At 42.6% G+C, this 27,073-nt stretch overlaps 1 protein-coding gene across 1 annotated transcript in view; it reads right to left on the bottom strand.

Annotated features, from left to right (window-relative positions):
- CLVS1 (clavesin 1) overlaps window positions 1-27,073 on the bottom strand; it is a 163,982-nt gene that overhangs the window by 11,786 nt on the left and 125,123 nt on the right. Inside the window, exons 4-5 of the mRNA XM_004011696.6 lie at window positions 20,115-20,225; window positions 15,993-16,228 (exon numbers count right to left, since the gene is read on the bottom strand). Coding sequence (XP_004011745.3) covers window positions 15,993-16,228; window positions 20,115-20,225 — 347 coding nt within the window. The remainder of the gene's footprint in view (window positions 1-15,992; window positions 16,229-20,114; window positions 20,226-27,073) is intronic.

The following is a 27,073-nucleotide window of genomic DNA, read 5'->3' as shown; positions in this document are numbered from 1 at the left end:
ACTATAAAGAAAGCTGCTGCTGCTGCTGCGTCACTTCAGTCGTGTCCGACTCTGTGCGACCCCATAGATGGCAGCCCACCAGGCTCCCCCGTCCCTGGGATTCTCCAGGCAAGAACACTGGAGTGGGTTGCCATTTCCTTCTCCAATGCATGAAAGTGAAAAGTGAAAGTGAAGTAGCTTAGTCGTGTCCGACTCTTCGCAACGCCATGGACTACAGTCTACCAGGCTCCTCCATCCATGGGATTTTCCAGGCAAGAGTACTGGAGTGGGATGACATTGCCTTCTCCGATAAAGAAAGCTGAGTGCCGAAGCACCGAAGAATTGATGCTTTTGAACTGTGGTGTTGGAGAAGACTCTTGAGAGTCCCTTGGACTTCAAGGTGATTTCCTAAAGGAAATCAGTCCTGACTATTCATTGGAAGGACTGATGCTGAAGCTGAAACTCCAATACTTTGGCCACCTCATGCGAAGAGCTGATTCATTTGAAAAGACCCTGATGCTGAGAAAGATGGAAGGTGGGAGGAGAAGGGGATGACAGAGGATAAGATGGTCAGATGGCATCACCGACTCAATGGACATGAGTTTGAGTAAGCTCCAGGAGTTGGTGATGGACAGGGAGGCCTGGTGTGCTGCAGTCCCTGGGATCATAAAGGGTGGGACACGACCGAGCAAATAAACTGAACTCACCTGAGTCATCATGAAGAATTCTAGTTTATTTAAAGTAACTAATTGCTAATATGATTGTCCTCAGGCCACAGCTTCCTGCTGCAGAGAGTAGCTTCCATCTCATCTTGAGCAACCAAGGGTGTCCCAGTGTGCGGAAAAATTCCAGCTGGCCCTCAGTAAATCTTGCTTGTCACATCCGAAATCAGTTTCAGGATGTTTTGGAAAGAAGATTTCAACACGCACTTTGATTGGATATTTTTAGAATTGTCGCCTATGAGAGAGTTACCCAACCCCAAGGCTGGTCATTATATTTATTGTCATCATTTCGTCATCACAGCCAACAATAAAAGACACACCATTTATTGACTACTGATTTCATGCCAGCTTCTGTGCTAATTCATTAGCCCACATTATCTTTGTTTAAATCTCCCAATAATTTTCTGAAGTGATACTGGTATTTTTGGAAGTATAGTTGATTCATGATGTTGGGTCAGCTTTAAATGTGGGGCACAGTGATTCAGTATATATGCTGTGGTTGTTGATTATTCGCTAAGTTGCATCTGACTCTTGTGACCTATGGACTGTAGCCTGCCAGGCTCCTCTATCCATGGTATTACTCAGGCAAGAATATTGGAGTGGGTTGCCATTTCCTTCTCCAGGGGATCTTCCAAATCCAGGGATCAAACCTGGGTTTCCTGCATTGTAAGATGAATTCTTTACTGCTGAGCCACCAGGGAAGCTCTCAGCATATATATATTCTTTTTTATATTCTTTCTCCTTATAGGTTATTAAAAAGTATTGAACATATTTCCTTGTGCTATATAGTAGGTCCTTGGTTATTTTAAATCGGATAGTGTGTATATGATAATCCCAGGATTCTAATTTATCCTAAGCTCCTGTTATTTCCCCTTTGGTAACCAAAAATTTGTTTTCTATGTCTGTGAGTCTGTTTCTGTTTTGAAAATAAATTCATTTTTATCATATTTTAGATTCCACATATAAGTGATACCATATTGTTTTATCTCTCTCTGTCTGATTTACTTCCCTTAGTTCAATCTCTAGGTCCATACATGTTGTTTATCATTTTACCAACATTTCCCTGAATACGATCTTCTGAATACGAACAGCTGACACTTGGCTTTTCTGATAAGAGAGGCAGCCCTTGTCTGACCACTTGAAGAAACCAAAGAAAAGACTGCCAACTTAGAAAATAGATATAGAGAATCAGATTATTTAGTTACAAAAATATTCTTAAGTATAGCAAGTGATTTACCAAAGCACTCTTTTAAGCAGAGTCACTTTAATGCACCTGAGGGATGAGAGTGCTCCAAGTCATAGCTAGATAGTTAGCGTGTGTTGTACCCAAACTCCTTGGTAGTACCCTGGGCATCAGAGTGAAGTCTGCAGACATCGTAGGGCCCAGTCTGTAGGTGAACCAGATAACAGTTCTTGCCATCAGCCCATGTTCACTGTGCGTATAGGTTTACAAAGTTTTGAAGAATGGCATGCACTTCAAGGCGGGAGGAGAAGGGGACGACAGAAGATGAGATGGTTGGGTGGCATCACCGACTCGATGGACACGAGTTTGAGTAAGCTCTGGGAGTTGGTAATGGATAGGGAAGCCTGGCATGCTGCAGTGCATGGCGACTCTTGCAGTGCAAGAGTTGGACACAACTGAGCGACTGAACTGAACTGAAGAACCTCAAGGTGGATTCAGGTGTCCTGAGACAGTCAGATGATCTTTCAAATAATACAGTTTTAACATGCAGATGCTTCTGGACAATTTTTTCTACTACCAATCGTATCTAAAAATAGCAACACTGCAAACGGCTGCAGGTGCTTGCACCACCTGCTTTGAATGGGCTCATCTTTCAGTAGAATTAGAGTGGCACGAAGAGCTGCTAGTCACTTTCAGAGCATCCCCAATTTTTCCTAATTATTCTCCTCCCTGTGAAATGGATGGTGTACAGCCTCTGTGAAGTCCCTCTGCTAGGACTGGAATGTGATGCTCTGAAGCAGGTAGAGAAAATGCCAGAAGCTGCCACCAGCTGAGACAATGAGGGTGACTCATTCTATCTGAGTTTGAAAAGGATGGCTAGTGTTCTCAATAAAAACTACCTTCTGTAAGTCTATTTTTGAGTCAGATGACTTAAATGGGTCTAAATGACAGAACATTAATGCATCTCTTTTGATAAGACTGTATTAGCCTGATATCAATTTTCTTCCTTAGTAGCTGTAGCTTCCCCCCACAGTACATCAAAGTGTGACGGAGGAAGTTGCTTTTCACTCTTGTCTTAGAGACAGGATACAATCGGGGCTGGTAGGAATGGGAGCAGACGTCTAAGACAGCTGCAGGACTTTGAGAAAAGGCAAATACCCCCCAAAAGTCCCTGTGGAATGAAGGAATGAATGAATGAGTGAATGCACACAAGTGTGAGAACAGTTGTGGTAAAGGAGACAGAGCATTGGACTTCAATGAAGAGAACTGAGTTCCCAATGTTGTGCTGCCTACCAGCCCTGCCATCTGGGCTAAATCACTTAACCTCAGTGTATCGGGCTTCCCTGGTGGCTTCCCTGGTAGCGCAGTGTTAAAGAATCCACCTGCAATGCAGGAGACCCAGGGTCGATCCCTGGGCCAGGATCTTCCTGGAGAAGGAAATGGCTACCCACTCCAGTATTCTTGCCTATAAAATCCCATGGACAGAGGAACCTGGCAGGCTACAGTCCATGGGACACAAAGAGTCAGTCACAACTTAGTGGCTAAGTGTGCCCACATGTGCTCCAGTAACTTTATCTATAACATAATAATCTATTTTTATTCATTTAAATCTATTTTTTAAAATTCTCCATTTAAAAAATATCTATTTTTCCTTCAATTCTCGAAAACTGAAAGGCTCAATATTTCAAGAACTTTCAAAATAAGTCCAGGAACATCTGTATCCTGTCTGGCACATGGGAAGAAGTGGAGATGTGAAGGCATTTCCCATGAGATGCTGAAAACTAGACAATGCTCGTGTATGGCCTTGACATGAAAGCTCAAAGACTATAGTCTGGATACTTTAAGCTCACATAAGATCTATAGCAAAGTTTGCTTAAAGGCACTGAAATTCTCTACGCGAACAGCACAGTTTTTATGAATGATACTTCAATGAGACTTTCATCACGTATCACGTCAAATATTTGTTTTCATCCATACAATCACTAAAGCTTATATGAGAGCCCCACTTCTGGTGAGATGTTGGGTACACATGCCATCAGCTTTATCTGAATCAGACAAAATGTTTGCTTACCAACCGCAATGTGTTCACAAGAAATAAACCTTCTTTGCTTTTCTTGCCAAGACTACATCTTCCTTTGCAAGTAACCGCACCTAACCGTGGGGCTTCAGCAAACAAGAGTCTCTTTCGGAACAGACACTGTGAGTTACCAAACACTTAGCACTTGAAATTACAACCAGTCACACCCACATCTGTTCATTTGCTTCTAACTCAACCCTACTTCTTGGCTTTTCCAGGCGCTTAGAATTCTTAATCTCATAATTTGTCATGTCGCTCTTAAAAATAGAGAACATGTGCCCACCTCCCACCCCCACACACATTTTATCTGTCCTTGATCATGTTCTTATGGGCTGAATTCATTGTAGATTTTTTCCTTCATCCTAATATTACTTTGGTGACGGGGAACAGCTACCCACTCCAGTATTCTGGCCTGGAGAATTCCATGGACAGAGGAGCCTGGTGGGTCATAGTTCAGGGGGTCACAAAGAGTTGGACACGACTGGGCGACTTTCACTTTTAATGTTACATGGCTTTATAGGATGTTTGTGTAAGGAGATGCCCTCCCCTCATTCCCCTCATTTCTGCCACAATAAAGAAAGCTGTATAAAAGCAGGGAATTTGTTTCAGTTGGATGCACGAGTATTGAAGAGAATAGGCAGCTATTTATCTTAATCTTTAGAAAATGTTAACAAATTCCTGTCAGCATCCATGCAACCCTCCAGTATCCAATAACTGACCTAAAACACTGGGCTTGCATGAAGTACCCACAAGGTCTCTGCTTCTAGAAGTGATGACATCTCAGGCATTAGCTGCTTGACATAGAGGGACACCAGAAAAGTGAGAAGTGTTTGAGCGATAAATCAGTCATAACACAACTTAGAAGGCAGCAGGGACTGAAGCATTCATGAAGAAATGACGCCTCATGTCATTTTACTGAACGGGACCTCCACATGGGACATCTGTTCCCAGGGCCACACAGTAAAATGAGCCTTTCTTTTTTTTGCCCCAACTGCTTAGAAGACAAGGGCCCTCCTGTTCCCACACTGACACCCCTCATTCTTTTCCTGCAGATTGTATTTCATAATGATATATTACTTCTGCCGGAAATGAGTAGTTATCCAGCAAACGCGTAATTCACTCCATAAAACGAGGACGACATGCTGAAAGATCACCAAGGTCACAGGCAATTCTGCTGACAGCTGAAAACAGTTAAACTGACTTTCTTCTTCTTACCACCCAGACAGGACCCAAAGGGGAACAACATGGCCCAAAATTTCCTTCTGGCTCAGAAATCTGAACTCCATCCAGGCATTCCCTCAGCTTCCTCCACTCCCTCCAATAAAAGTGGCTGGCTCACAATGTCTTTTGATATCGTCCCACTTCTTTCACATGGGATCTAGGAGAGTTTAGGGAACATATAGATGGAGGCATTTGGTCAAAGGAATCAAAAGCAATCCTTCCACTATGTATTTGGACAAGACTCCAAAGCACTTGGGTCCCTCCAAGTGCCCAATATATGGGATAGATGAGGTGGATCATTTCCTGGAAAGTTGGGGCCACTCTTTACTGCCTGAGTGGAGGTGCAGCTTCGGTCTTTAAGGCCTCTTTCTCTGCAAATAATTCTCTCTTAAGTTTCAAATGTTTAACAAATAAAAGCAGGAGTTATTGCATATATTCACCCAAACTTTATCTATGCTCAGACTCCACCAAAAACCCCCAAATTCCTGGAAATGACAAAAATGGACAGTTTTGACACTATGAATGGTGCTCAGTTGTTCAGTCATTCCTGACTCTTTGCAACCCCACGGACTGTCGCTTGCCAGGCTCCTCTGTCCATAGGATTTTCTGGGCAAGAACAATGGAGTGGGTTGCCATCTCCTCCCACAGGGGATCTTCCTGACCCAGGGATCAAACTCGTGCCTCTTGCTTCTCTTGCATTGGAAGGCAGATTCTTTACCACTGAGCTACCCAGGAAACCCTATGAATGGTGCTATCTATATCTAAAAAATAGAAAAAATCCTGGGAACAAACATTTTTACATGTAAGTACACACCGAAGGCAGCAGAATTATTGCTATGTCATGCCAAGTTAGAAAGTCAGCGTAGAATCAATAACCAAAATATTACGTATGGGCTCTTCTACATGGGTGGTACAATATTGTCACTTTTTGCACTGAGGTTCTTTGCACAAGACAATGTGTTTCTCTGTACGTCTGTATGGGAGAGCCTTTTTAATGATATCTATAGCCCTATGGGGCTTCCCTGGTGACTCAGTGGTAAAGAATCCACCTGTCAAAGCTGGAGACACGGGTTTAATTCTTGGGTCAGGAAGATCCCCTGTAGGTGGAACTGACAACCCACTCCAGTATTTTTGCCTGGGAAATTCCATGGACAGAGGAGTTTGGTGGGCTACACAGTCCATGGGGTCACAAAAGAGTGGGGACACAACTTAGCAACTAACCAACAACATAGCCATTTTAATCACTTTACTAGAGATATAGGCTAGAATAAGAAAGTAACTCCAATCCCAACAACTGAGAAAGACGTCACAAAATCAATGGACTGATTTAAAGACCATGCACTTGCTTCATGAAGCAGAAATTCCAGACCTGCCTTCCTAAACCTGAAGCAGAGTTGCTGGTTTCCAGTCCAAGCCATCCCGTCCTCTTTCCCAGGCAGAAAAACCTCCTTTGCTTTGGATTCACCCTGTGTTAATCAGGGTGGATTCCTGCCTGAGAATTCTTCCCTTGTGCTGGATGCAGGGGTCAGATCCTGGCTTCCGGGGGCAACCACTGAGCCACTGGAATAATCATTCCTGTAGCCACCTTACTCTGTTATTTTATTATGTGAAATAATACATTTTCCTTATTGTTTAAAGCAATGTGGCTGGAGTTTTGTCATATTCACAAATCAACCCTGAGTATTCATTGGAAGAACTGATGCTGAAGCTGAAGCTCCAATACTTTGGCTACCTGATGCAAAGAGTCGATTCACTGGAAAAGATGTCTGAGGCCAGGAAAGATTGAGGGCAGGAGGGAGCTACAGAGAATGAGATGGTTGGATGTCATCACCAACTCAGTGGACATAAGTTTGAGCAAACTCCAGGAAATGGTGAAGGACAGGGGGAATACCTGGCATGCTGCAGTCCATGGGGTCGCAAAGAGTCAGAGATGACTTACCGACTTAGGAACATATTCACAGAGCTTAATACAAAGCCTACTCAAGGCTTAATCACTGTTGTGTCTGACTCTTTGCGACCCCATGGACTGCAGCCCCCCAGGCTTCTCTGTCTGTGGGATTTCCCAGACAAGCATACTGGAGTGGGTTGCTATTTCTTTCTCCAAATACAAAGCCTATTTACTCTTATTTGTTGGACAGAATTTAAAAGTTTGGCCAAAAAATAGTTTGGCTACCTACTTTCTGGATTTAAGACATATTCCAGTAATAAATAAATTAGGAAGAAATTAGGTGCTTCAGAGCCACACCATCCCAAGAACAGAAAGTGACAGCCAATGACCTGAGAACAAGGAAACAGACTATAAAAAAATAACATGAAAAATAAGAAGTAAAAACTCAGCCCACAAAGTCATTAGAGCTGTTAGGACCACTTATTCATTGAGAACCTCATACAAGCTTGAAGTTTACACATGTGCCAGAATGCATTGTTCCCAGACGACTGGAACTCAGTGGCATTGTGCTCCTCAGAATGATCAGAAGAACACTCACAAAGCCCTGGAGCAGGCACATGCTGCCCCACAAGCTGCCTGCCCATCTCTGGACAGTGCAACGTGGGGCTGCCTGACAGCCTGTGCTAGAGGACAGACCACCATATGGAGTGGGGGACTGGTAGAGAGGACCTGTAAAGTCTCCTCCAATTGTTTCCAATTTTCCTGTCTCCTCTGGGCTTCCCAGGTGGCTCAGTGGCAGAGAATCTGCCTGCCAGTGCAGGAGACACAAGAGACTCGGGTTCAATCCCCTTGAGCAGGGAATGGCAACCCACTCCAGTATTCTTGCCTGAAAAAATCCCATGGACAGAGGAGCCTGGTGGGCTACAGTCCATACAGTTATAAAAGAGTTGAACATGACTGAGAGACTGAGCATACATATGCAAACACTTGGTCCTTAGGGGTCAAAAGATGCTCCAGATGCTGGCTGTTCTGTCCCTGTAATCTTCTAAGTCATCACAGACCTCTGTCCATGAGGCACCTGACAGCAGGCACAGTCTGACCGCAGGAGCCGTCCCTCTTCCTGGCATCGCTAGCACCAGGCTCCTCACTGCCATCCTGCTGCTGCCTGAAATCCCCAAGCAAAGGCTCAAGGTGCCACCACCAAGGACAGCAGGACTGCAGGGGTGATGAGATGCATGTGAAATTGCCAGCTTCTCTGGCATGGTCTTGAACCTTAACTCTGATATATTCAGGCTTCCTTGGTGGCTCAAATGGTAAAGAATCTTCCCGCAATGCGGAAGACCCGGGTTTAATCCCTGGATCGGGAAGATCCCCCGGAGGAAGGCATGGCAACCCATTCCAGTATGCTTGCCTGGAGAATTCCAAGGATGGAGGAGCCTGGTATTTTACTATTCTCCAAAACCTGGGTCAGCTCTGCCTATCTCCCCAAAGACTTCCTCCAAGTCTTCCTGATTGAAATTAATGATGGCTTCCTCAGAGCACTGCAGCAGGTTCTTCCCCCTCCTTCATTGCACCTCTCTGCATGAAATATAGTTATCTGTGGGCACATCTTGTCTCCCCTAGAAGATCCCAGGAGGTAAGATCCAGGACAGTCTTGGTAAAGCAGGAGAATTAGCTCTTTCCATCTGGGAGGTGACAATTTGTTAAAGTGACTGGGCAAATGCACGAAGAATGGGTTTGGGAGATGGTAAATTTTATTCAACATTAATTCATCTATATGCAGTGAGCAATACTTTGGCCACCTGGTGTGAAGAGCTGACCCACTGGAAAAGTACCTGATGCTGGGTAAGATAAAAGGCAAAAGGAGAAGAGGGTGAGAGAGGATGAGATGGTTGGATAGCATCGTGGACTCAATGGACATGAATTTGCTCAAACTCTAGGAGATAGCAGAGGACAGAGGAGCCTGGCATGTTGCAGTCCATGGAGTCACATAGTCAGACATGACTTAGCAACTGAACAACAAAGTGCAGTGTGCATGTAGAGCATGGCTGCTGTGTCTACTCTGTGCTGGATGTTGAGTTGGACTCTTGGGGAGGCAGTGAGATAAATTAAGAGTTAGTTAGACAAAGTCTTTACCCTCCAGAATTCACTGGCTAATAGTGGAAGGTGTCATCCCCTCTGACTCTCAACATTAACTCAGAAATGGGACTTGGAGCCAGGACATGTCTGGTCACCCAAGAGATGTAACTCAGATCATCTGGGGAAAGAGCGGCAAACTCCTACTTCATGCCCCTTCACCTTGGAACTTTAGACCGATCTAGGACAGAAGAACTGTACAAAAAAGATCTTCAAGACCAAGATAATCATGCTGGTGTGATTACTCATCTAGAGCCAGACATCCTGGAATGTGAAGTCAAGTGGGCCTTAGAAAGCATCACCATGAACAAAGCTAGTGGAGGTGATGGAATCCCAGTTGCGCTATTTCAAATCCTGAAAGATGATGCTGTGAAAGTGCTGCCTTCAATATGCCAGCAAATTTGGAAAACTCAGCAGTGGCCACAGGACTGGAAAAGGTCAGTTTTCATTCCAATCCCAAAGAAAGGCAATGCCAAAAAATGCTCAAATTACCGCACAATTGCACTCATCTCACACACTAGTAAAGTACTGCTCAAAATTCTCCAAGCCAGGCTTCAGCAAGACGTGTACCGTGAACTCCCTGATGTTCAAGCTGGTTTTAGAAAAGGCAGAGGAACCAGAGATCAAATTGCCAACATCCACTGGATCATGGAAAAAGCAACAGAGTTCCAGAAAAACATCTATTTCTGCTTTATTGACTATGCCAAAGCCTTTGACTCTGTGGATCACAATAAACTGTGGAAAATTCTGAAAGAGATGGGAATACCAGACCAGCTGACCTGCCTCTTGAGAAATCTGTATGCAGGTCAGGAAGCAACAGTTAGAACTGGACATGGAACAACAGACTGGTTCCAAATAGGAAAAGGAGTACGCCAAGGCTGTATATTGTCACCCTGCTTATTTAACTTCTATGCAGAGTACATCATGAGAAACGCTGGGCTGGAAGAAACACAAGCTGGAATCAAGATTGCCGGGAGAAATATCAATAACCTCAGGTATGCAGATGACACCACCCTTATGGCAGAAAGTGAAGAGGAGCTAAAAAGCCTCTTGATGAAAGTGAAAGAGGAGAGTGAAGAAGTTGGCTTAAAGCTCAGCATTCAGAAAACGAAGATCATGGCATCTGGTCCCATCACTTCATGGGAAATAGATGGGGAAACAGTGGAAACAGTGTCAGACTTTATTTTTTGGGGCTCCAAAATCACTGCAGATGGTGACTGCAGCCATGAAATTAAAAGACGCTTACTCCTTGGAAGAAAAGTTATGACCAACCTAGATAGCATATTCAAAAGCAGAGACATTACTTTGCCAACAAAGGTCCGTCTAGTCAAGGCTATGGTTTTTCCAGTGGTCATGTATGGATGTGAGAGGTGGACTGTGAAGAAAAGCTGAGTGCCAAAGAATTGATGCTTTTGAACTGTGGTGTTGCAGAAGACTCTTGAGAGTCCCTTGGACTGCAAGGAGATCCAACCAGTCCATTCTGAAGGAGATCAGCCCTGGGATTTCTTTGGAAGGAATGATGCTAAAGCTGAAACTCCAGTACTTTGGCCACCTCATGAGAAGAGTTGACTCATTGGAAAAGATTCTGATGCTGGGAGGGATTGGGGGCAGGAGGAGCAGGGGACGACAGAGGATGAGATGGCTGGATAAGACGGTCCATCACTGACTCGATGGACGTGAATCTGAGTGAACTCCGGGAGTTGGTGATGGACAGGAAGGCCTGACGTGCTGCGATTCATGGGGTCGCAAAGAGTCGGACACAACTGAGCAACTGAACTGAACTGAACTGAGGGTGTGATGGTCTGAGGGTAGATCGGGTAGAGACAGGCCACATGAGATTCCTGTCCATGCAGAGATTGGAGAGAGAACCCTAGCACAAGAGTTGAGGACAGAATGTATTAAGGAAAAGCAGGGAGTGTGTCCTATCTTAGAGAGGGTACAAACCCAGAACAGGGAACCAGCATGCCCAGGTCTGAATCCCAGCTTGCCCATTTACTCACAGCGTGATCTTGGGCATTCTTAACCACTCTATGTCTCAGTTTCCCCATTTGTAAAAATGAGAATAAAGACAGTATCTTTTTCTTACAGTTGTGGTAAGGACTTAAAGAGTTTAATGAGCTAAGGGCTTGAAACAGTATCAAAGTGTGAGTTGTCACTACAGTTGTCACTGTGTTGTAGGCTGGACAGAGGGGCCGTCAGGACTGGGGTGCTAAGGTTAGTCCCTTCCCTGTAGAGGCCACAAAATCAACAACCTCTCAGCCACCATGACCACCACTTCCCAGTGACGGTAGTAACCTGGGGAGTAAATGAATTTTCCAATCTGGTCCATCCAAGCAGGGAGATTTTCTAGACATTTGAGTGTAATCATCATGACCAAGCAGGAAATATACAGCTTCTCCTCCTCTCAGACATTTTTTACTGTTACCCATTGTTTACCGTTTACCATAAGAAGACTTCCAACAGAGACGCTCTTCCTGAAACCCAGCAGGACCCCAGACAACCTTCCCAGGAGGCCCTCTCCCATATCCTCTGCTCTAGCTCTTCTCTGAAGCATCTAGATCAGTATTTGATGCACATTTCCTGAGTTGTTTTGCAGATGTGAAAAACCCTTCCCTCTTCAACAGACGGAAGATGTTAACTACTGAGCACATAGCCCCAGACCTCCTGGAACCTAAGGACTGACCATGTGAACCCCTGTGACACCACCCTGTGACCTCACCGTCAGTCAATCAGAGAACTGTGCAGAAGCTGCCCAAGTACCCTGCTACAGCACCCTTCTCCCCACCTGACTTTTTCTGTTTAATTATTTTATCTATTTTAATTGGAGGACAATTACTTTACAATATTGTGGTGGTTTTTGCCATACATCAACATGAATCAGCCACAGGTGTACATGTGTCCCATCCTGAACTCCCCTCCACCTCCCTCCCCATCCCCTCCCTCTGGGTTGTACCAGAGCACTGTTTTGGGGTGCCCTGCTTCATGCATCAAACTTGCACTGGTCATCTACTTTACATATGGTAATATACATGTTTCAATGCCCACCTGCCTTTTAAAAATGCTTTGCTGAAACCCTTTGGGGAGCTCAGTGCTTTTTAGGCATGAGCCACCGGCCTCCTTGCACGACCCTGCAGTAAACCTTTCTCGGTTCCAAACTCCGATGTTTCAGTTTGTTTGGCCTCACTGTGTGTCAGGCGCATGAACTTGTGTTAGTATTCCTTCTCCAGAATTTAGCTGTCCTTCTGCAGATTCAGCATCCGTTCTGGCCTCATCTTCTCACCTGAGCCTCCATATCAGCCTGCTGATGGCTTTTAGTCCCTCTTCTCTGCTGATTCCACGATCTTTACAAAACTCAGATCATAACTGTGTTTAACTATGTCTGGTGGGGAAATACAAATGAAAACAAAAATAGCATATGGCTGTCCCACCATCAGGCTTATGATTAAAACTGCATCAAAAATAGACAACTCATGGTAAAGATCAGATTTGTGGTCACCAGAGGCAGTGGGTAGGAGGAGGGAAAATTGGATGAAGGTGGTCGAGAGGTACAAACTCTCAGTTATAAGATAAGTAAGGGGACTTCCCTGGTGCTCTAGGTGTAAGACTCCATGCTCCAGATGCAGGGGGCCTGAGTTCCATCCCCAGTCAGGGAACTAGATCCCACAGGCCACAACCAAGAGTTCTCATGCCACAGCTAAGACCTGGCACAGCTTAAGAAATAAATAAAATATTTTTTCAAAAAGATAAGTTAAGTTCTAGGAATATAATGTACAATATGATTGATAGAATTAAAACTGCTCATGTTATATGTGGAAGTTGTTAAGAGAGTATGTCTTCAGAGTTCTCATTACACAGAACCAAAGTTTTTTCTATTTATTTAATTTTATATTTATATGAAATGAGGGATGTTCACTAAATGTATGGGATAATCATTTCATCCTGTATGTAAGTCACATCATTATATTGTACACCTTGTGTGTGCTCAGTTGCTCAGTCATGTCCGACTCTTTGTGACCCCATGGTCTGTAGCCTGCTAGGCTCCTCTTGCCTGGGATTCTCCAGGCAAGAATACTGGAGTGGGTTGCCATGCCCTCTTACAAGGGATCAAACTCGCATCTCCTGCCTCTCCTGCACTGCAGGTGGATTTTTTCCCTACTGAGCCATCTCAGAAGCATTATGTCAATTATAACTCAGGAGAAAAAAAGTGAAGTCTGCTAATATCAAGCACTTTTAATGGGTCTGAGAGGGATATTCTCACACACCCAAAATGGGAGTGAGGTCATTTTGGAGGGTCTCTAGGCAGCGTGATTGAAATTTAAGGTGCACAGTCCTCTGACCTAGCAGCTACAAGACTCCACATCTACCCAGAGGAACATTCCCATGAGAACGAAGGAGGCACATCAAAATGGTAAATTGAGCCCTGCTTAGAACAGAGAAGAAAGCTCAGAAAAAATCTAACAGTCCATCAGAAGAGAAATGGCTGCATTGTGATATATCCACTTTCTGGAACATGACACAGTGCTGAAAACATGAGCTACACCTAGCATTACCGACATCAAAGGAGCTTACATGAAGACAGATAAGCTATGTCTGTCCCCCTTCATATTCATACGTTGACGTTCTCACCCCCAGTATCTCAGACTGTGACTGTATTTGGAGATAGCATCTTTAAGGAGGTTATTAAGATATTGACCAAATAAGGTGGGCCCTAAGCCAATATGAGTAGTGTTCTTGTAAGAAGAGGAAATTAGGATATGGATAAAGATGCATGAAGGGAAAACCTAGTGAAGACACAGAGAGAAGATGGGCATCTACAAGCCAAGGAGAGAGGCCTCAGAAGGCAACAACCTGCAGACACCTTAATCTTGGACTTGTTGCCCCCATACTGCGAGAGAATAACGTTCTATTGTTTAAGACAGTGGTCCCCAACCTTTTTGGCACCAGGGACCGATTTCATGGAATACAGTTTTTCTATGGACCAGGGTGGCAGGAGGGGATGGTTTCAGAATGATTCAGGCATGTTACATTTATTTTGCATTTTATTTCTATTATTACATTGTGATATATAGGGTCTTCCCAGGTGTAACTAGTGATAAAGAATCTGCTTGCCAATGCAGGAGATTCAAGAAATGCAGATTCGATCCCTGGGTTGGGAAGATCCCCTGGAAGAGGAAATGACAACCCACCCCAGTATTCTTGCCTGGAGAATCCCATGGACAAAAGAGCCTGGTGGACTACAGTCGATGAGGCCGCAGAGAGATGGACACAACAGAGCAACTGAACATGCTACCTTATAGTATATATGATGAAGTAATTATATAACTCACCATAATACAAAACCAGAGGGAACTCTGAGCTTGTTTTCCTGCAGATAGATGGTCCCATCCAGGGATGATGGGAGAGCAATAGGGATCAGCTGTAAATACAGATGAAATTTCATTCTCTTGCCTGGTGTTAACTTCCTGCTATGTGGCCCGGTTCCCAACAGGCCACAGGCCAGTATTTTGGCCATGAACTAGTATTGGACCAGTACTGGGTTAGGGACCCCTGATTTAAGGTACCTAGTCCATTTTAGACTGTGGTACTTTGTCACAGCAGCCCTATTGAACTAGACCACACAATACACAATATTAGATATTTTCTCTGGGTGTATATAGCTATGTGTAATGTATGGAAAAGAGAATGGAAGGGTTCACCCCAGTCCAACCCCTCCTTTGGGGAGGCATAGAGATTGAGATTGGGGACTAGGGGTTGAAAAGGTAAAATAAGGCTTTACTGATTATAATAACAAAGTACTTGCACATTATTTGTATATCAATTTTAAAAGCCCTCACTCATGGTCTTCTATTGACTACAGCATACAATTTACTTCCCCACCTGCAACCAGCCATCTGTAGAACTTCATTCCCACTCTCACTCCTGAACCTTTCACACCAATTTGCCACACCAGACTATCCCACCCCTCCACAGTCTCCACACCTCTGTCTGTCTTGTCTTTCCCCCTCTGTAAGCCTGGGCTGCTGATTCTCATCCTTCAGAGCTCAGCTCAGCTGTTGCTCACAGTAGAAATAGGTTGCTAGAAGTCTTACTTGGCAGATTTTTCCCAAGGCCCTCTTCTCTCTTTTTTTTTTTTTTCCTTTTATGTCTTTATTCATTTTCATACTCCCAGTTCCCGATCAGTGCCTGTGGCCAAGTAAATGCTCAATAAATGGTTCCAAATACGCTGATGATAGCAACATTTTCTAGCAGGTTGCTTTTTCCTCCAATGTGTCTCAAAGGTCCCACATTTCATTCTGTGTGAATTAACAGACTCCCTTGAGACCAAAACCATAATCATGACATGACCGAGGGCCAAGCCTTCTACTGCTTCTTTCATACAATGGGGATGACAGTATTTCTGAGCTAGCCAAGCCGCATTTACTTTCAATTTTGGTGAAATCAACTGAGAATGTATTGCAATTTATTTTATTCAAGTTCTGTGCCCATAAAGGTCTTCAATTACTTAACTCACAATGCATGCATGCTCAGTCACGTCTGACTCTCTGCGACAACATGGACTGTAGCCTGCCAGGCTCCTCTGACCATAGGATTTTCCAGGCAAAACACTGGGGTGGGTTGACATTCCCTTCTCCTGGGGTTCTTCCTGACCCAAGGATCGAAACTGAGTCTCCTGCACTGCAGGCAGATTCTTTATCATCTGAGCTACCAGGGTTACCTGAAATAGCCCCTATATAAAAAAATGCCTCTTGAGCTCTAACTGGAAGGCTCTGCTAACCCAGACCTTACCTCTTCATTGGCTTGGGTGAGCACTCTCTCTCCAGATTGGAGGATGTGTGTTTCACGTGCATTGCATTATAGGAAGTGTGAGTGTAGTCATTTTCATCGCTGTAGTCAGGACCGAGCAACGTCCGGGCCCATGTTCCCATGTCATAAGGAGGAAGAGTGCCTCCAAATTCAGATGGCAAAAATTCAGGATGTATTAGCTGGTGGAGGCTGTTTAAGTTGTTTCCATGCAGGAAAATCTGGAAAGGAAAATAATAAGCAAGGAAAAAAATCCAAAACATATGATCGAGCATTTAACCTAATACACAGTCTAGCAGTGACAAAGTAGATGCGTTGTTGGTGATCATGGAGTTTAAAGAGGCATTCAATTTTGTGTCTGTGGCTTAGTCTTCATAAAATGTTAATTTATTGCTCAGAAAGGGGGCTGAATTAAGTCTTTAAAAATGAAGTTCATGAATAAATTGGGTATTTTTTGGCCATGGTCCAAATTTACACGTATAGTCATCTCTTAATTATCCCTGCAGATGAAAAGAGTAGGAATGTAGACCCTCCAAACCCCTGATCATGCTTCATGCACACCACATTGCACTGTTCTTTTCCTTAAGCTTCCTCTAGACCCTCCTCAATGTTCCCCATCCCTCCCCGGCCTACATCTAGTGGCAAAGACTTCCTCAATCTGACCCAGTGACACCTGGCCACTTGACTCATATTCCCCAAATTAAATGTTCATTGTGAGATGACTTCTAAATTTTTCTGATTTGTTCATTGATGTCTTTCTCTCCCATAGGAGAGGGCGTCTCTGGTGGCTCAGTCATGAAGAATCTGCTTGCCAATGCAAGAAACACAGATTCCATCCCTGGGTCTAGAAGATCACTCCAGTAGTCTTGCTGGGGTGATCCCTTGGATAGAGGAGCCTGGTGGGCTACAGTCTATGGGATGGAAAAAGAGCTGGACATGACTGAACAACTCAACAATGAAACAACCCCCATAGGAAGAGGATGCTCAGGAAAGGGACCTTTTTTTTTTTTTTTTTTTTTTTTTACCCCTTTTAATACTCTCCTAGCTCCCAGGGTGGTGTGGGCACAAGGAAAACTCTCAGTCACTTCTTAAGCAATGGAATTGGACACTGTGACCTGGGAATTTATTGTGAGATATTTTTGCAACAATTTTCTGTTTCTGTCTGGATTTGCCAATACCCTCCACAAACAAGTTTGCATCTTCAAAGCACATAATGGATGGTGATGTAATTAGTCGTAGGGAAGAAAACACCCCCAAATAATATTTTCAAACAAATCCATAAAGTGGATAAGCCACAAGTCGATAATTACCATTGCTTGTAATTTAGGAATTGACTCCTGAAAGTTTATTCAAAGTGCATCTGTATGATGACATCGATTCCCACACTTCTTCATGTTGCAGGCTCAATGCGCATTAATTGTTCCCAAGTACAGGGCCAATTATACACACACATGTGCACACTTAATCATGAAGAAATGTATGAATAAATGTGATTTTTAAAATACTTACATATAGTATAATATCGTTTAAGTATTACATTACACTGTTACTACAGGCATCTCTTGTCTATTGTGCTTTGCTGCGCTTAACAGATATTATACTTTTTATAAACCAAAAGTTTGTGGCAACCTTATATCAAGCAAGTCTATTGGTGCCCTTTTTCTAAAGTGTTAGTAAACCTCGTGTCTCTATGTCACATTTTGATAATTCTCTTAATATTTCAAACTCATTCATTATTATTATAATAGTTATGGTGATCTGCGATCAGTGATCTTTGATGTAACTATTACAATTTTTTGTTGTTGGTTTGTATTTTTAATTAAAGTATGAACTTTTTTTTAGACATAATGCTATTTCACACTTAATAGACTACAGTATAGTGTAAATGTAACTTTTTTATACCCTGGGAAACAGAAAAAAAAAATACATGTGATTTGCTCTTTCATGATGCTTGCTTTTTTGCAGTGGTCTGGAACCTAACTCACAACATGTCTGAAGGGTGTATATTATTAGTATAATGTACTATATAAGTATATAATAAATATTTCCTTTTTATAAAATAAAATTTAGGCTATACTCTGCAGCATATGAGACCTTAGTTCCCTGATCAGGGATCAAACCTGTGGCCCCTGCATTGGAAGGCAGAGCCTTACTCCCTACCTTGCCCTGTTGTACTGAATTTTAACTTGTGATGTAACGACATCATTTAAAGAGGAAGGAGACAAGAAGCTAAGTGCTAAAATTCTTCACAAGAATACTGTAGCACTTCAGGAAACAATGCACATTTTCTGACACTGGATGGTTGGGTATGACTGAATTTTAACAAGAATTTTTTTTTTAAGAAATTCACATATTCTGGTTTTTGCAGAATGTCTCAGTAGAGGAATTATAGTATTTGAAATGTGGAAAAGCTGGAGCTAAACACTGATCCTGGTACCCACGCACCCACCCAAAACATCCAGTTCTCATAGGAAAAGGCGCGTTGTTGAAACTGGCCTTCTCTCTGGGGGTCGTGTGGAGTGAAGGAACTCGGCAGGTAGGAAGCAGAATCCCCATTTGTCAGATTCTGTTCTGCACCCAGAGAACCAGGAAGCTCCTTCCTTCAGAGGCAGAGCACACATGTTGGTTGCCTTGTGGGAGGAAATGCCGTGGCTCCTTCCTGAGTAGAAGATGAGGCCAGTGGGAAGCACGACGCCATGTTGGGAACCGTATAAGGCACTTCTCGGCTCTTATCACCATCGTGAGCCCCAGACAGATCTCAGAATGTCCTAGAATGCCTCTGCCTCCTGAGGCTGGCCAATTCTAGTCCCAGGTTCCATATTCATTTGCAGACAGGAGAATTACCTTGCATCCCATACCCAATGGCAATGTTTCCTAATGATCTGGAAACAGCTGAGCTTTAGGAGTTGGGAACCCTGCAGAGTGCGTATATGTGGCAGGGATCCCCCTCGTTATCATTCCCCTCTGAGTACTCTGAGCTCTTTCCCAGCATGGAGTCCCTGGGACATAGAGGCTTATATGTGAGCTAAGTTGCTTTAGTCGTGTTTGAATCTTTGCGACCCTTTGGACTGTAGCCTGCCAGGTTCCTTTGTCCACAGGATTCTCCACTCAAGAATACTGGAGTGAGTTGCCATGCCCTCTCCCAGGGGATCATCCCAACCCAGGGATTGAACCCATGTCTCTCATGTCACCTGCATTGGCAGACAGATTCTTTATCACTAGCGCCACCTGGGAAGCCCAGCGGCCTGTATAAGGTACTGTAAGACTGACTCTTGTTCCCTTAAGAGGTGGTGTCCCTGAGCTAGGTGATAGCTGAAATCAGAAAGCTTAGAAGGGAAGAGAGCTAAATAGGAAAGAGAAATGAGTGTTCCAGAGTCTCTCCTACAAGAATGACTTTATGCTGTGTGTCTCATAAAATTACCCCAACCACTCTAATGTGGGTGTTAGTTTTTCCATTTTATAAATGAGGAAACAGAGATTCAGAGAGAGGTTAAAGAATGCTTGGTTTCTCAGCTAATCAGAATGCGGGGGGTGGGGGTGGGGGGGGGAGGGGCACAGGGGAAATCTGCTGGAGGATGCTGGCTTCCCAAATGACATCAGCTGATGCAATCAAGATTTTAAAAGCCTTTTTCCTGTGAGCATTATTATTTCTAAAGAAGAATGCATTCCCGGCCTCAAGGGTGATGGAGCTGGCAGCTATGACCCAAGAGTCACGGGGAAAAAGGCAAACCATCAACATTCTTCATAGAGATAACACATTCACAGAACAAAATGTAAGTTCTTAAAATATTCGGTGAACAGGAAGCTGTTTGACCTGGCATCTCCCACAAGCATTTACTGTAAAAGGGGCATCTGGCATTTGCATGCCTTCAATGCTTCCTTTGGTTTGTCACCGGGACGCTAAACTAACCCAGTGCCACTAAATTATTGATTAAATCCAGGCCATTTGCAAAACTCCAGCTGAGGCTCAAAAGCTCAGGGACTGCAGAAAAGCCAAAAAAAAAAAACAAAAACCCACAGTGAAAAATAAAGACAGAGGGAGACTGAGTGGAGGGGCTCTGCAGTTGTCCCTCTGAACCTCCCCTTGTTGGGTTTTGTTTTCATTACCCGTTTCCTGGTCTTGTCTTTAAGGAATGGCTTGATGAGCGTGTATAGGGCATGAATGTACCAGGGCTGGTTGACAAAATGGACTCCTCCAAAGCGGGCAGGAAAGCTGTCCTGGGTGGAAAGAGAGAAACACACAGTGATCAGCACACATCACAGGTTAGATGGACACAGCCAGACCGCCTCCTTGAGGGCCTCCTGCTTCTCAGGAATTGAAACATCAGAGAATGGTGAAAGAGAGAGGAAACACACCTACCTCCCGTTTGTTGAGGTTCCCTCTGTTCCCATCATGTCTCTGTTCCCCTGCAACTCCACAACTAAGATATCATGCATCAGGCCTGTCATTTCTGATTCACAATCATGTGACCCCCGACACTGCACTGGGACACTTGCAGCCTGGATGGTGAAGGGGCTGGGGTTCTCCATGGCATCAGAAAACCCAGGCTTCAGTTCTCACGAGCCCTACAAGAAGGCTCTGTTTACCCTCATTCTCTGCTTTGCTGCCCCAGCCCTCCCCGATGAGGTATCATGACCATAACTAAACCTTCTGGGTGATGGAGGCTGTGTAGGAAGCTGGTGGAAAAGGATTTCAAAGGCTGTTCAGAGTTGGGGCTCCCTGAAGTCCTTCAAAGTCTGACAACGTCCAACATTTGTGGCTTCTTTTTCACCAATTTCAGAACTAGCTCCTTATTTCATCCCGGGACCCACCCTCCCCCAGTAGGTTCCAGGGACAGACACATGCTCACTGATGGGCTAGCAGACTCCCCTAACTGAGGTCCTCTTTTCCTGCAGATGAACACGTGAAGGGTGTATATTATTAGTATAATGTACTATATAAGTATATAATAAATATTTGCTTTTTATAAAATAAAATTTAGTTTTTTAAATATAGGAAATATAAATACTTTTAAAAATGTTTCTAATTTTAGAATCCAGCTCAGGGCATAATCTTAGAAACCAAGAAGCTGCTCTGGGTGCTAATTAGACCCACAGAACAAAGGACCTTGGTCATGAACCCTGAGCTGGTCCCACAGCACCAGGTTCTGTGCTCCTGAGGCAGGGCTTCCGAAGACTGCATTCATTGTGGTTAATGGAATTAAAAAAGAAGGAACATCTAACGTGATTCGAATTGCCAAGCATTATGGCTATCAATTTTACGGCAATAAACATCTTTGTAGAACGTTAGCAAGATGGAGTGAAAGCAGAAGTCTCCTATCTGAGCTAACAGTTCAGGCCACTGGCTGCTCTTTGCAGTGTATGAAATGCCCTGTGTGGATCTTTTTTAGTAACAAGGAAAGAGAGCTATTAACTTTTTTCAGAAGCCTTTGAGTCTATAGGCTCCCTGGGCAATTTCTACACTGAGACCTAGTTTCCAATGTAAGTACATGGAACTGTGCTTAAAGGTTGACCTTTAAAAAAACTTCACAATAATTTTGCCTCTATCTAGACAAACAATAATTTTGCCTCTATTTCTAGACATTTTACGGGCTTCCCAGGTGGCACAAGTGGTAAAAGACCCACCTGCCAGTGCAGGAGACACAAGAGACATGGGTTTGATCCCTGGGTCAGGAAGATCCCCTGGAGGAGGGCACGGCAACCCACTCCAGTATTCTTGCCTGTAGAATCCCATGGACAGAGGAGCCTGGTGGGCTGCAGTCCATTGGGTCGAAAAGATTTAGACATGACTGGAGCAACTTAGCTCGCATATAAGCCTCCAGAGTTGGACACGACTGAAGTGACTTAGCACACATTCAGACATTTTACAGAGTACAAAGTAGTATTTTGAAGCTTAAACTAGACAGTTTCAATAAAAGGTCTTCGTTTTGCGGGTCTTTGTGTATTTTTTGTTTCGTTTATTCTATCTTTTGAAATAATGAAACCACCAAGTAAGGGTGGGAAGACTGTTTATACCCATTTGTACATTTGTCAAGATTTCACACTATTTCAAGTGCAAATTCAGAAAGGTAGAAGTTCTTAATAAGATTTTCTTTTCTCTTTTAGGTGCAGCTTGGGATCTAAAAATTCACTGATTTCTTAAAAAGAAAGACCTTTCCCAGAAGTTTTTTCTTTGCAATGAGTGCTAAGCAATAACCTCAGTCTTTTGGAGCCTCTTGAGCTTGTTAATTCAGAACTAAAAATAACTGTAATTCATTGTCTTACATGCTACACGTGGGTTCTGGGGCTGTAGAAGAAGAATGAAAGTAAAGGATTTATCTGTAAACCAGGGTTTTAGAATCTTTTCCAGTTGTGAAAGGAAGCAGAATCCTATGGTCCTTGCCCGCACCCACCATGTCCTCTGCCTGCCTTTTGTTTGTGAAAAACTTCAGTCAAAAAATACATTTAATCAGAGAAGTGAGAAATGCGGAAACAAAGGAAAATAGGTCAAGGACACTAAATAATAATAATATGGTCATTAAACATAGTCAAGGATCTTTAGCTCTTTCTCCAGGGCTGTAGATAATATTCTGAGCCATGTCCTGTGAGCTGTCTTGTAGATACTCCAACATCAGGTGGAGAAGGTAACTACATGATGAGCAGACTGTACCCAGGACAGGAGCTGCCACCATTCCTAGAACTGGCCACAAAGAAATGGAACAAATGGGCCCTGGAACCGAAGATTAACTCTACCTAAAACAACCAAGATGATGCTGGTCAGACCACCCATAACCAATTTGAAGACAACTGTCAGAGCTGATTGCTATTTCTGCATGTAGCCCCCCTCCTTCTGTCCATAAAAGCTCTTGCCCCACTGGCTGCCACTGGTCGGGGTAGGAGAAGTAGGCTTTTGGACAAATGTCTGTCACCCTCCCCTCCATTTGTCAGCATCTGAAATAAAGCAAACTTTCCTTTCTACCAACCTGGCCTGTTTATTGGCTTTTGAGCAGTGAGCAGCCAAACTACACACACTCTTTTGGTAAGAAAACGGCCAGTAAGAAGGTTTTTATTTCTCTTGAGAGTCTATTTATTAAATTTCTAGTTTGGCAAAATGGAAGAAAACCCTGTAAATAATACTGCAGAGTCACTAGGTAAAATCTCAAAGAAAATATTAACCTTTAAAAAAAATCTAGAGAGTCTTAATTTTAGTCTATGGAAACTCAGTTCTCAAAGATAGCAACACTGTCTTCAGAAGAGACTGAAAGAAAAAACAGCTGAGACTTGCCAGTTGTCTGTGGATTCATCCTGGTTTTGAGTCTACAATCTTCAATGTGTAGGATTTTATTGAGGTTGGCTTCTCATTCAGGTTGGCAAAGAAATATGTACAGTAATGCATGTAAAATCCTATGCCTTGATTTTGAGGCTTTCACACAGGCTTGCTTTTCTTCAGGTCCCTTCTATAAAATTCAAATGAAGGCCCCTCTGTACAATAAGTGTGCTCAGTCACTCAGTCATGTCCAACTCTTTGCAACCCCATGGACTGTCACCCACCAGACTCCTCTGTTCGTGGGATTGTCCAGGCAAGAATACTGGAGTGGGTTGCCATTTCCTCATCCAGGGGATCTTCCCGACTCAGGGATCAAAGCTATGTCTCTTGTGTCTCCTACACTGGCAGGAGTTCTTTACCTGGAGTGGGTTCTTTACCACTAGCACCGCCTGGAAAGCCCATTTGTGTAATAAGGTCAATGTGTAAATGTTCCTAGTATCCTTGAATGAACCTGACTGCGTTATTCGTAATGGGGTGAGTGTGTGTGTGTGTGTGTGTGTGTGTGTGTGTGTGTGTGTGTGTGTGTGTATTATGCACAGGGAAAGGTGAGGGGGAAAAAATTAACAAACACAACCATCTTTTATACAATGCCCATCATTGTTACTCACTTTGCCTAATCTCATCAGCAAACCACAGATAAAGGAGAAATAGTCTGTCCCACAAATGTCTCCCAGGATCCCAAGGGATCCACCACCCTCACAGAGGTGCATTTCTTAGGGACTGGAGCAGACTTGTCTCAAGACAGTAAACTTTGATGCTATGACAGTATAACATTTTGTTTTTTGAGTTCTTGGCAACTAAACCCTATGCTCCAAAAACATACTCCAGGTTCAAGAAAATGGCATCAACCATTAGATTCTTGGGGAAAAAGGAGCAGTTTTGGTCCCTTGCTATTAGGGAACTCATGATTTGTGAATTTTAAAATTTGTTTTGCAGGTATGCTTGTCGTCATCCACATAGCATGATTTCCTCTATCTCTGGTTACGCCTTTTAGGTATCTTATAACATCATGAAATTTCTGGTCTCAAACACTTCTAAATCTATGCCTAAGTGTTAGGATAACCCAACTGGCACAGCAAAAACAAAAGAAAATGGGAGTCGTTTTTGTGCATTTCATGCATTTATCAGTAAAAATAAAATATTTCACATTATAAATATATTCAAATCATAAAACATCTTTCCCTCGGTTTATTTTAAATTAATTTATTTCCTTATTACAAAAAATTTACCCATTCTAGAAAAGTACAAAATAGATTTTAAAAGCATTGGATATTAAAAATTCCAACATATGGAGGCTGAACAACATGCTTCTGAATAACCAACAAATCACAGAAGAAATCAAAAAAGAAATCAAAATATGCATAGAAATGAATGAAAATGAAAACACAACAACCCAAAACCTGTGGGACACTATAAAAGCAGTGCTAAGAGGAAAGTTCATAGCAATACAGGCATACCTCAAGAAAAAAGAAAACAAGTCAAATAAATAACCTAACTCTACACCTAAAGCAACTAGAAAAGGAAGAAATGGAGAACCCCAGAGTTAGTAGAAGGAAAGAAGTCTTAAAAATTAGGGCAGAAATAAATGCAAAAGAAACAAAAGAGACCATAGCAAAAATCAACAAAGCCAAAAGCTGGCTCTTTGAAAGGATAAATAAAATTGACAAACCATTAGCCAGACTCATCAAGAAACAAAGAGAGAAAAATCAAATAAATAAAATTAGAAATGAAAATGGAGAGATCACAACAGACAACACAGAAATACGAAGAATCATAAGAGACTACTATCAGCAATTATATGCCAATAAAATGGACAACATGGAAGAAATGGACAAATTCTTAGAAAAGTACAACTTTCCAAAACTGAACCAGGAAGAAATAGAAAGTCTTAACAGACCCATCACAAGCACGGAAATTGAAACTGTAATCAGAAATCTTCCAGCAAACAAAAGCCCAGGTCCAGACGGCTTCACAGCTAAATTCTACCAAAAATTTCAAGAAGAGCTAACACCTATCTTACTGAAACTCTTCCAGAAAATTGCAGAGGAAGGTAAACTTCCAAACTCATTCTATGAGGCCACCATCACCCTAATACCAAAACCTGACAAAGATGCCAAAAAAAAAAAAAGAAAACTACAAGCCAATATCACTGATGAACATAGATGCAAAAATCCTCAACAAGATTCTAGCAATCAGAATCCAACAACACATTAAAAAGATCATATACTATGACCAAGTGGGCTTTATCCCAGGGATGCAAGGATTCTTCAACATCCACAAATCAATCAATGTAATTCACCACATTAACAAATTGAAAAATAAAAGCCATATGATTATCTCAATAGATGCAGAGAAGGCCTTTGACAAAATTCAACATCCATTTATGATAAAAACTCTCCAGAAAGCAGGAATGGAAGGAACATACCTCAACATAATAAAAGCTATATATGATAAACCCAGAGCAAACATTATCCTCAATGGTGAAAAATTGAAAGCATTTCCCCTAAAGTCAGGAACAAGACAAGGGTGCCCACTTTCACCACTGCTATTCAACATAGTTCTGGAAGTTTTGGCCACAGCAATCAGAGCAGAAAAAGAAATGAAAGGAATCCAATTTGGAAAAGAAGACGTAAAACTCTCACTGTTTGCAGATGACATGATCCTCTACATAGAAAATCCTAAAGACTCCACCAGAAAATTACTAGAGCTAATCAATGAATATAGTAAAGTTGCAGGATATAAAATCAACCCACAGAAATCCCTTGCATTCCTATACACGAATAATGAGAAAGTAGAAAAAGAAATTAAGGAAACAATTCCGTTCACCATTGCAACAAAAAGAATAAAATACTTAGGAATATAGCTACCTAAAGAAACTAAAGACCTATATATCGAAAACTATAAAACACTGATGAAAGAAATCAAAGAGGACACTAATAGATGGAGAAATATACCATGTTCATGGATTGGAAGAATCAATATAGTGAAAATGAGTATACTACCCAAGGCAATCTACAGATTCAATGCAATCCCTATTAAGCTACCAGCCATATTTTTCACAGAACTAGAACAAATAATTTCAAGATTTGTATGGAAATACAAAAAACCTCAAATAGCCAAAGCAATCTTGAGAAAGAAGAATGGAACTGGAGGAATCAACTTGCCTGACTTCAGGCTCTACTACAAAGCCACAGTCATCAAGACAGTATGGTACTGGCACAAAGACAGGCATATAGATCAATGGAACAAAATAGAAAGCCCAGAGATAAATCCACACACCTATGGACACCTTATCTTCAACAAAGGAGGCAAGAATATACAATGGAGTAAAGACAATCTCTTTAACAAGTGGTGCTGGGAAAACTGGTCAACCACTTGTAAAAGAATGAAACTAGATCACTTTCTAACACCATACACAAAAATAAACTCAAAATGGATTAAAGATCTAAACATAAGACCAGAAACTATAAAACTCCTAGAGGAGAACATAGCCAAAACGCTCTCCAACATAAATCACAGCAGGATCCTCTATGATCCACCTCCCTGAATACTGGAAATAAAAGCAAAAATAAACAAATGGGACCCAATTAAAATTAAAAGCTTCTGCACAACAAAGGAAACTATAAGTAAGGTTAAAAGACAGCCTTCTGAATGGGAGAAAACAATAGCAAATGAAGCAACTGACAAACAACTAATCTCAAAAATATACAAGCAAATTGTGCAGCTCATCTCCAGAAAATTAAGCGACCCAATCAAAAAA

Source organism: Ovis aries, chromosome 9, assembly GCF_016772045.2.
Source record: "Ovis aries strain OAR_USU_Benz2616 breed Rambouillet chromosome 9, ARS-UI_Ramb_v3.0, whole genome shotgun sequence".
Lineage (NCBI taxonomy): Eukaryota > Metazoa > Chordata > Mammalia > Artiodactyla > Bovidae > Ovis > Ovis aries.
The sequence above is the reverse complement of the archived record's forward strand: the minus strand, read 5'-3'. Positions and strand labels throughout refer to the sequence as shown.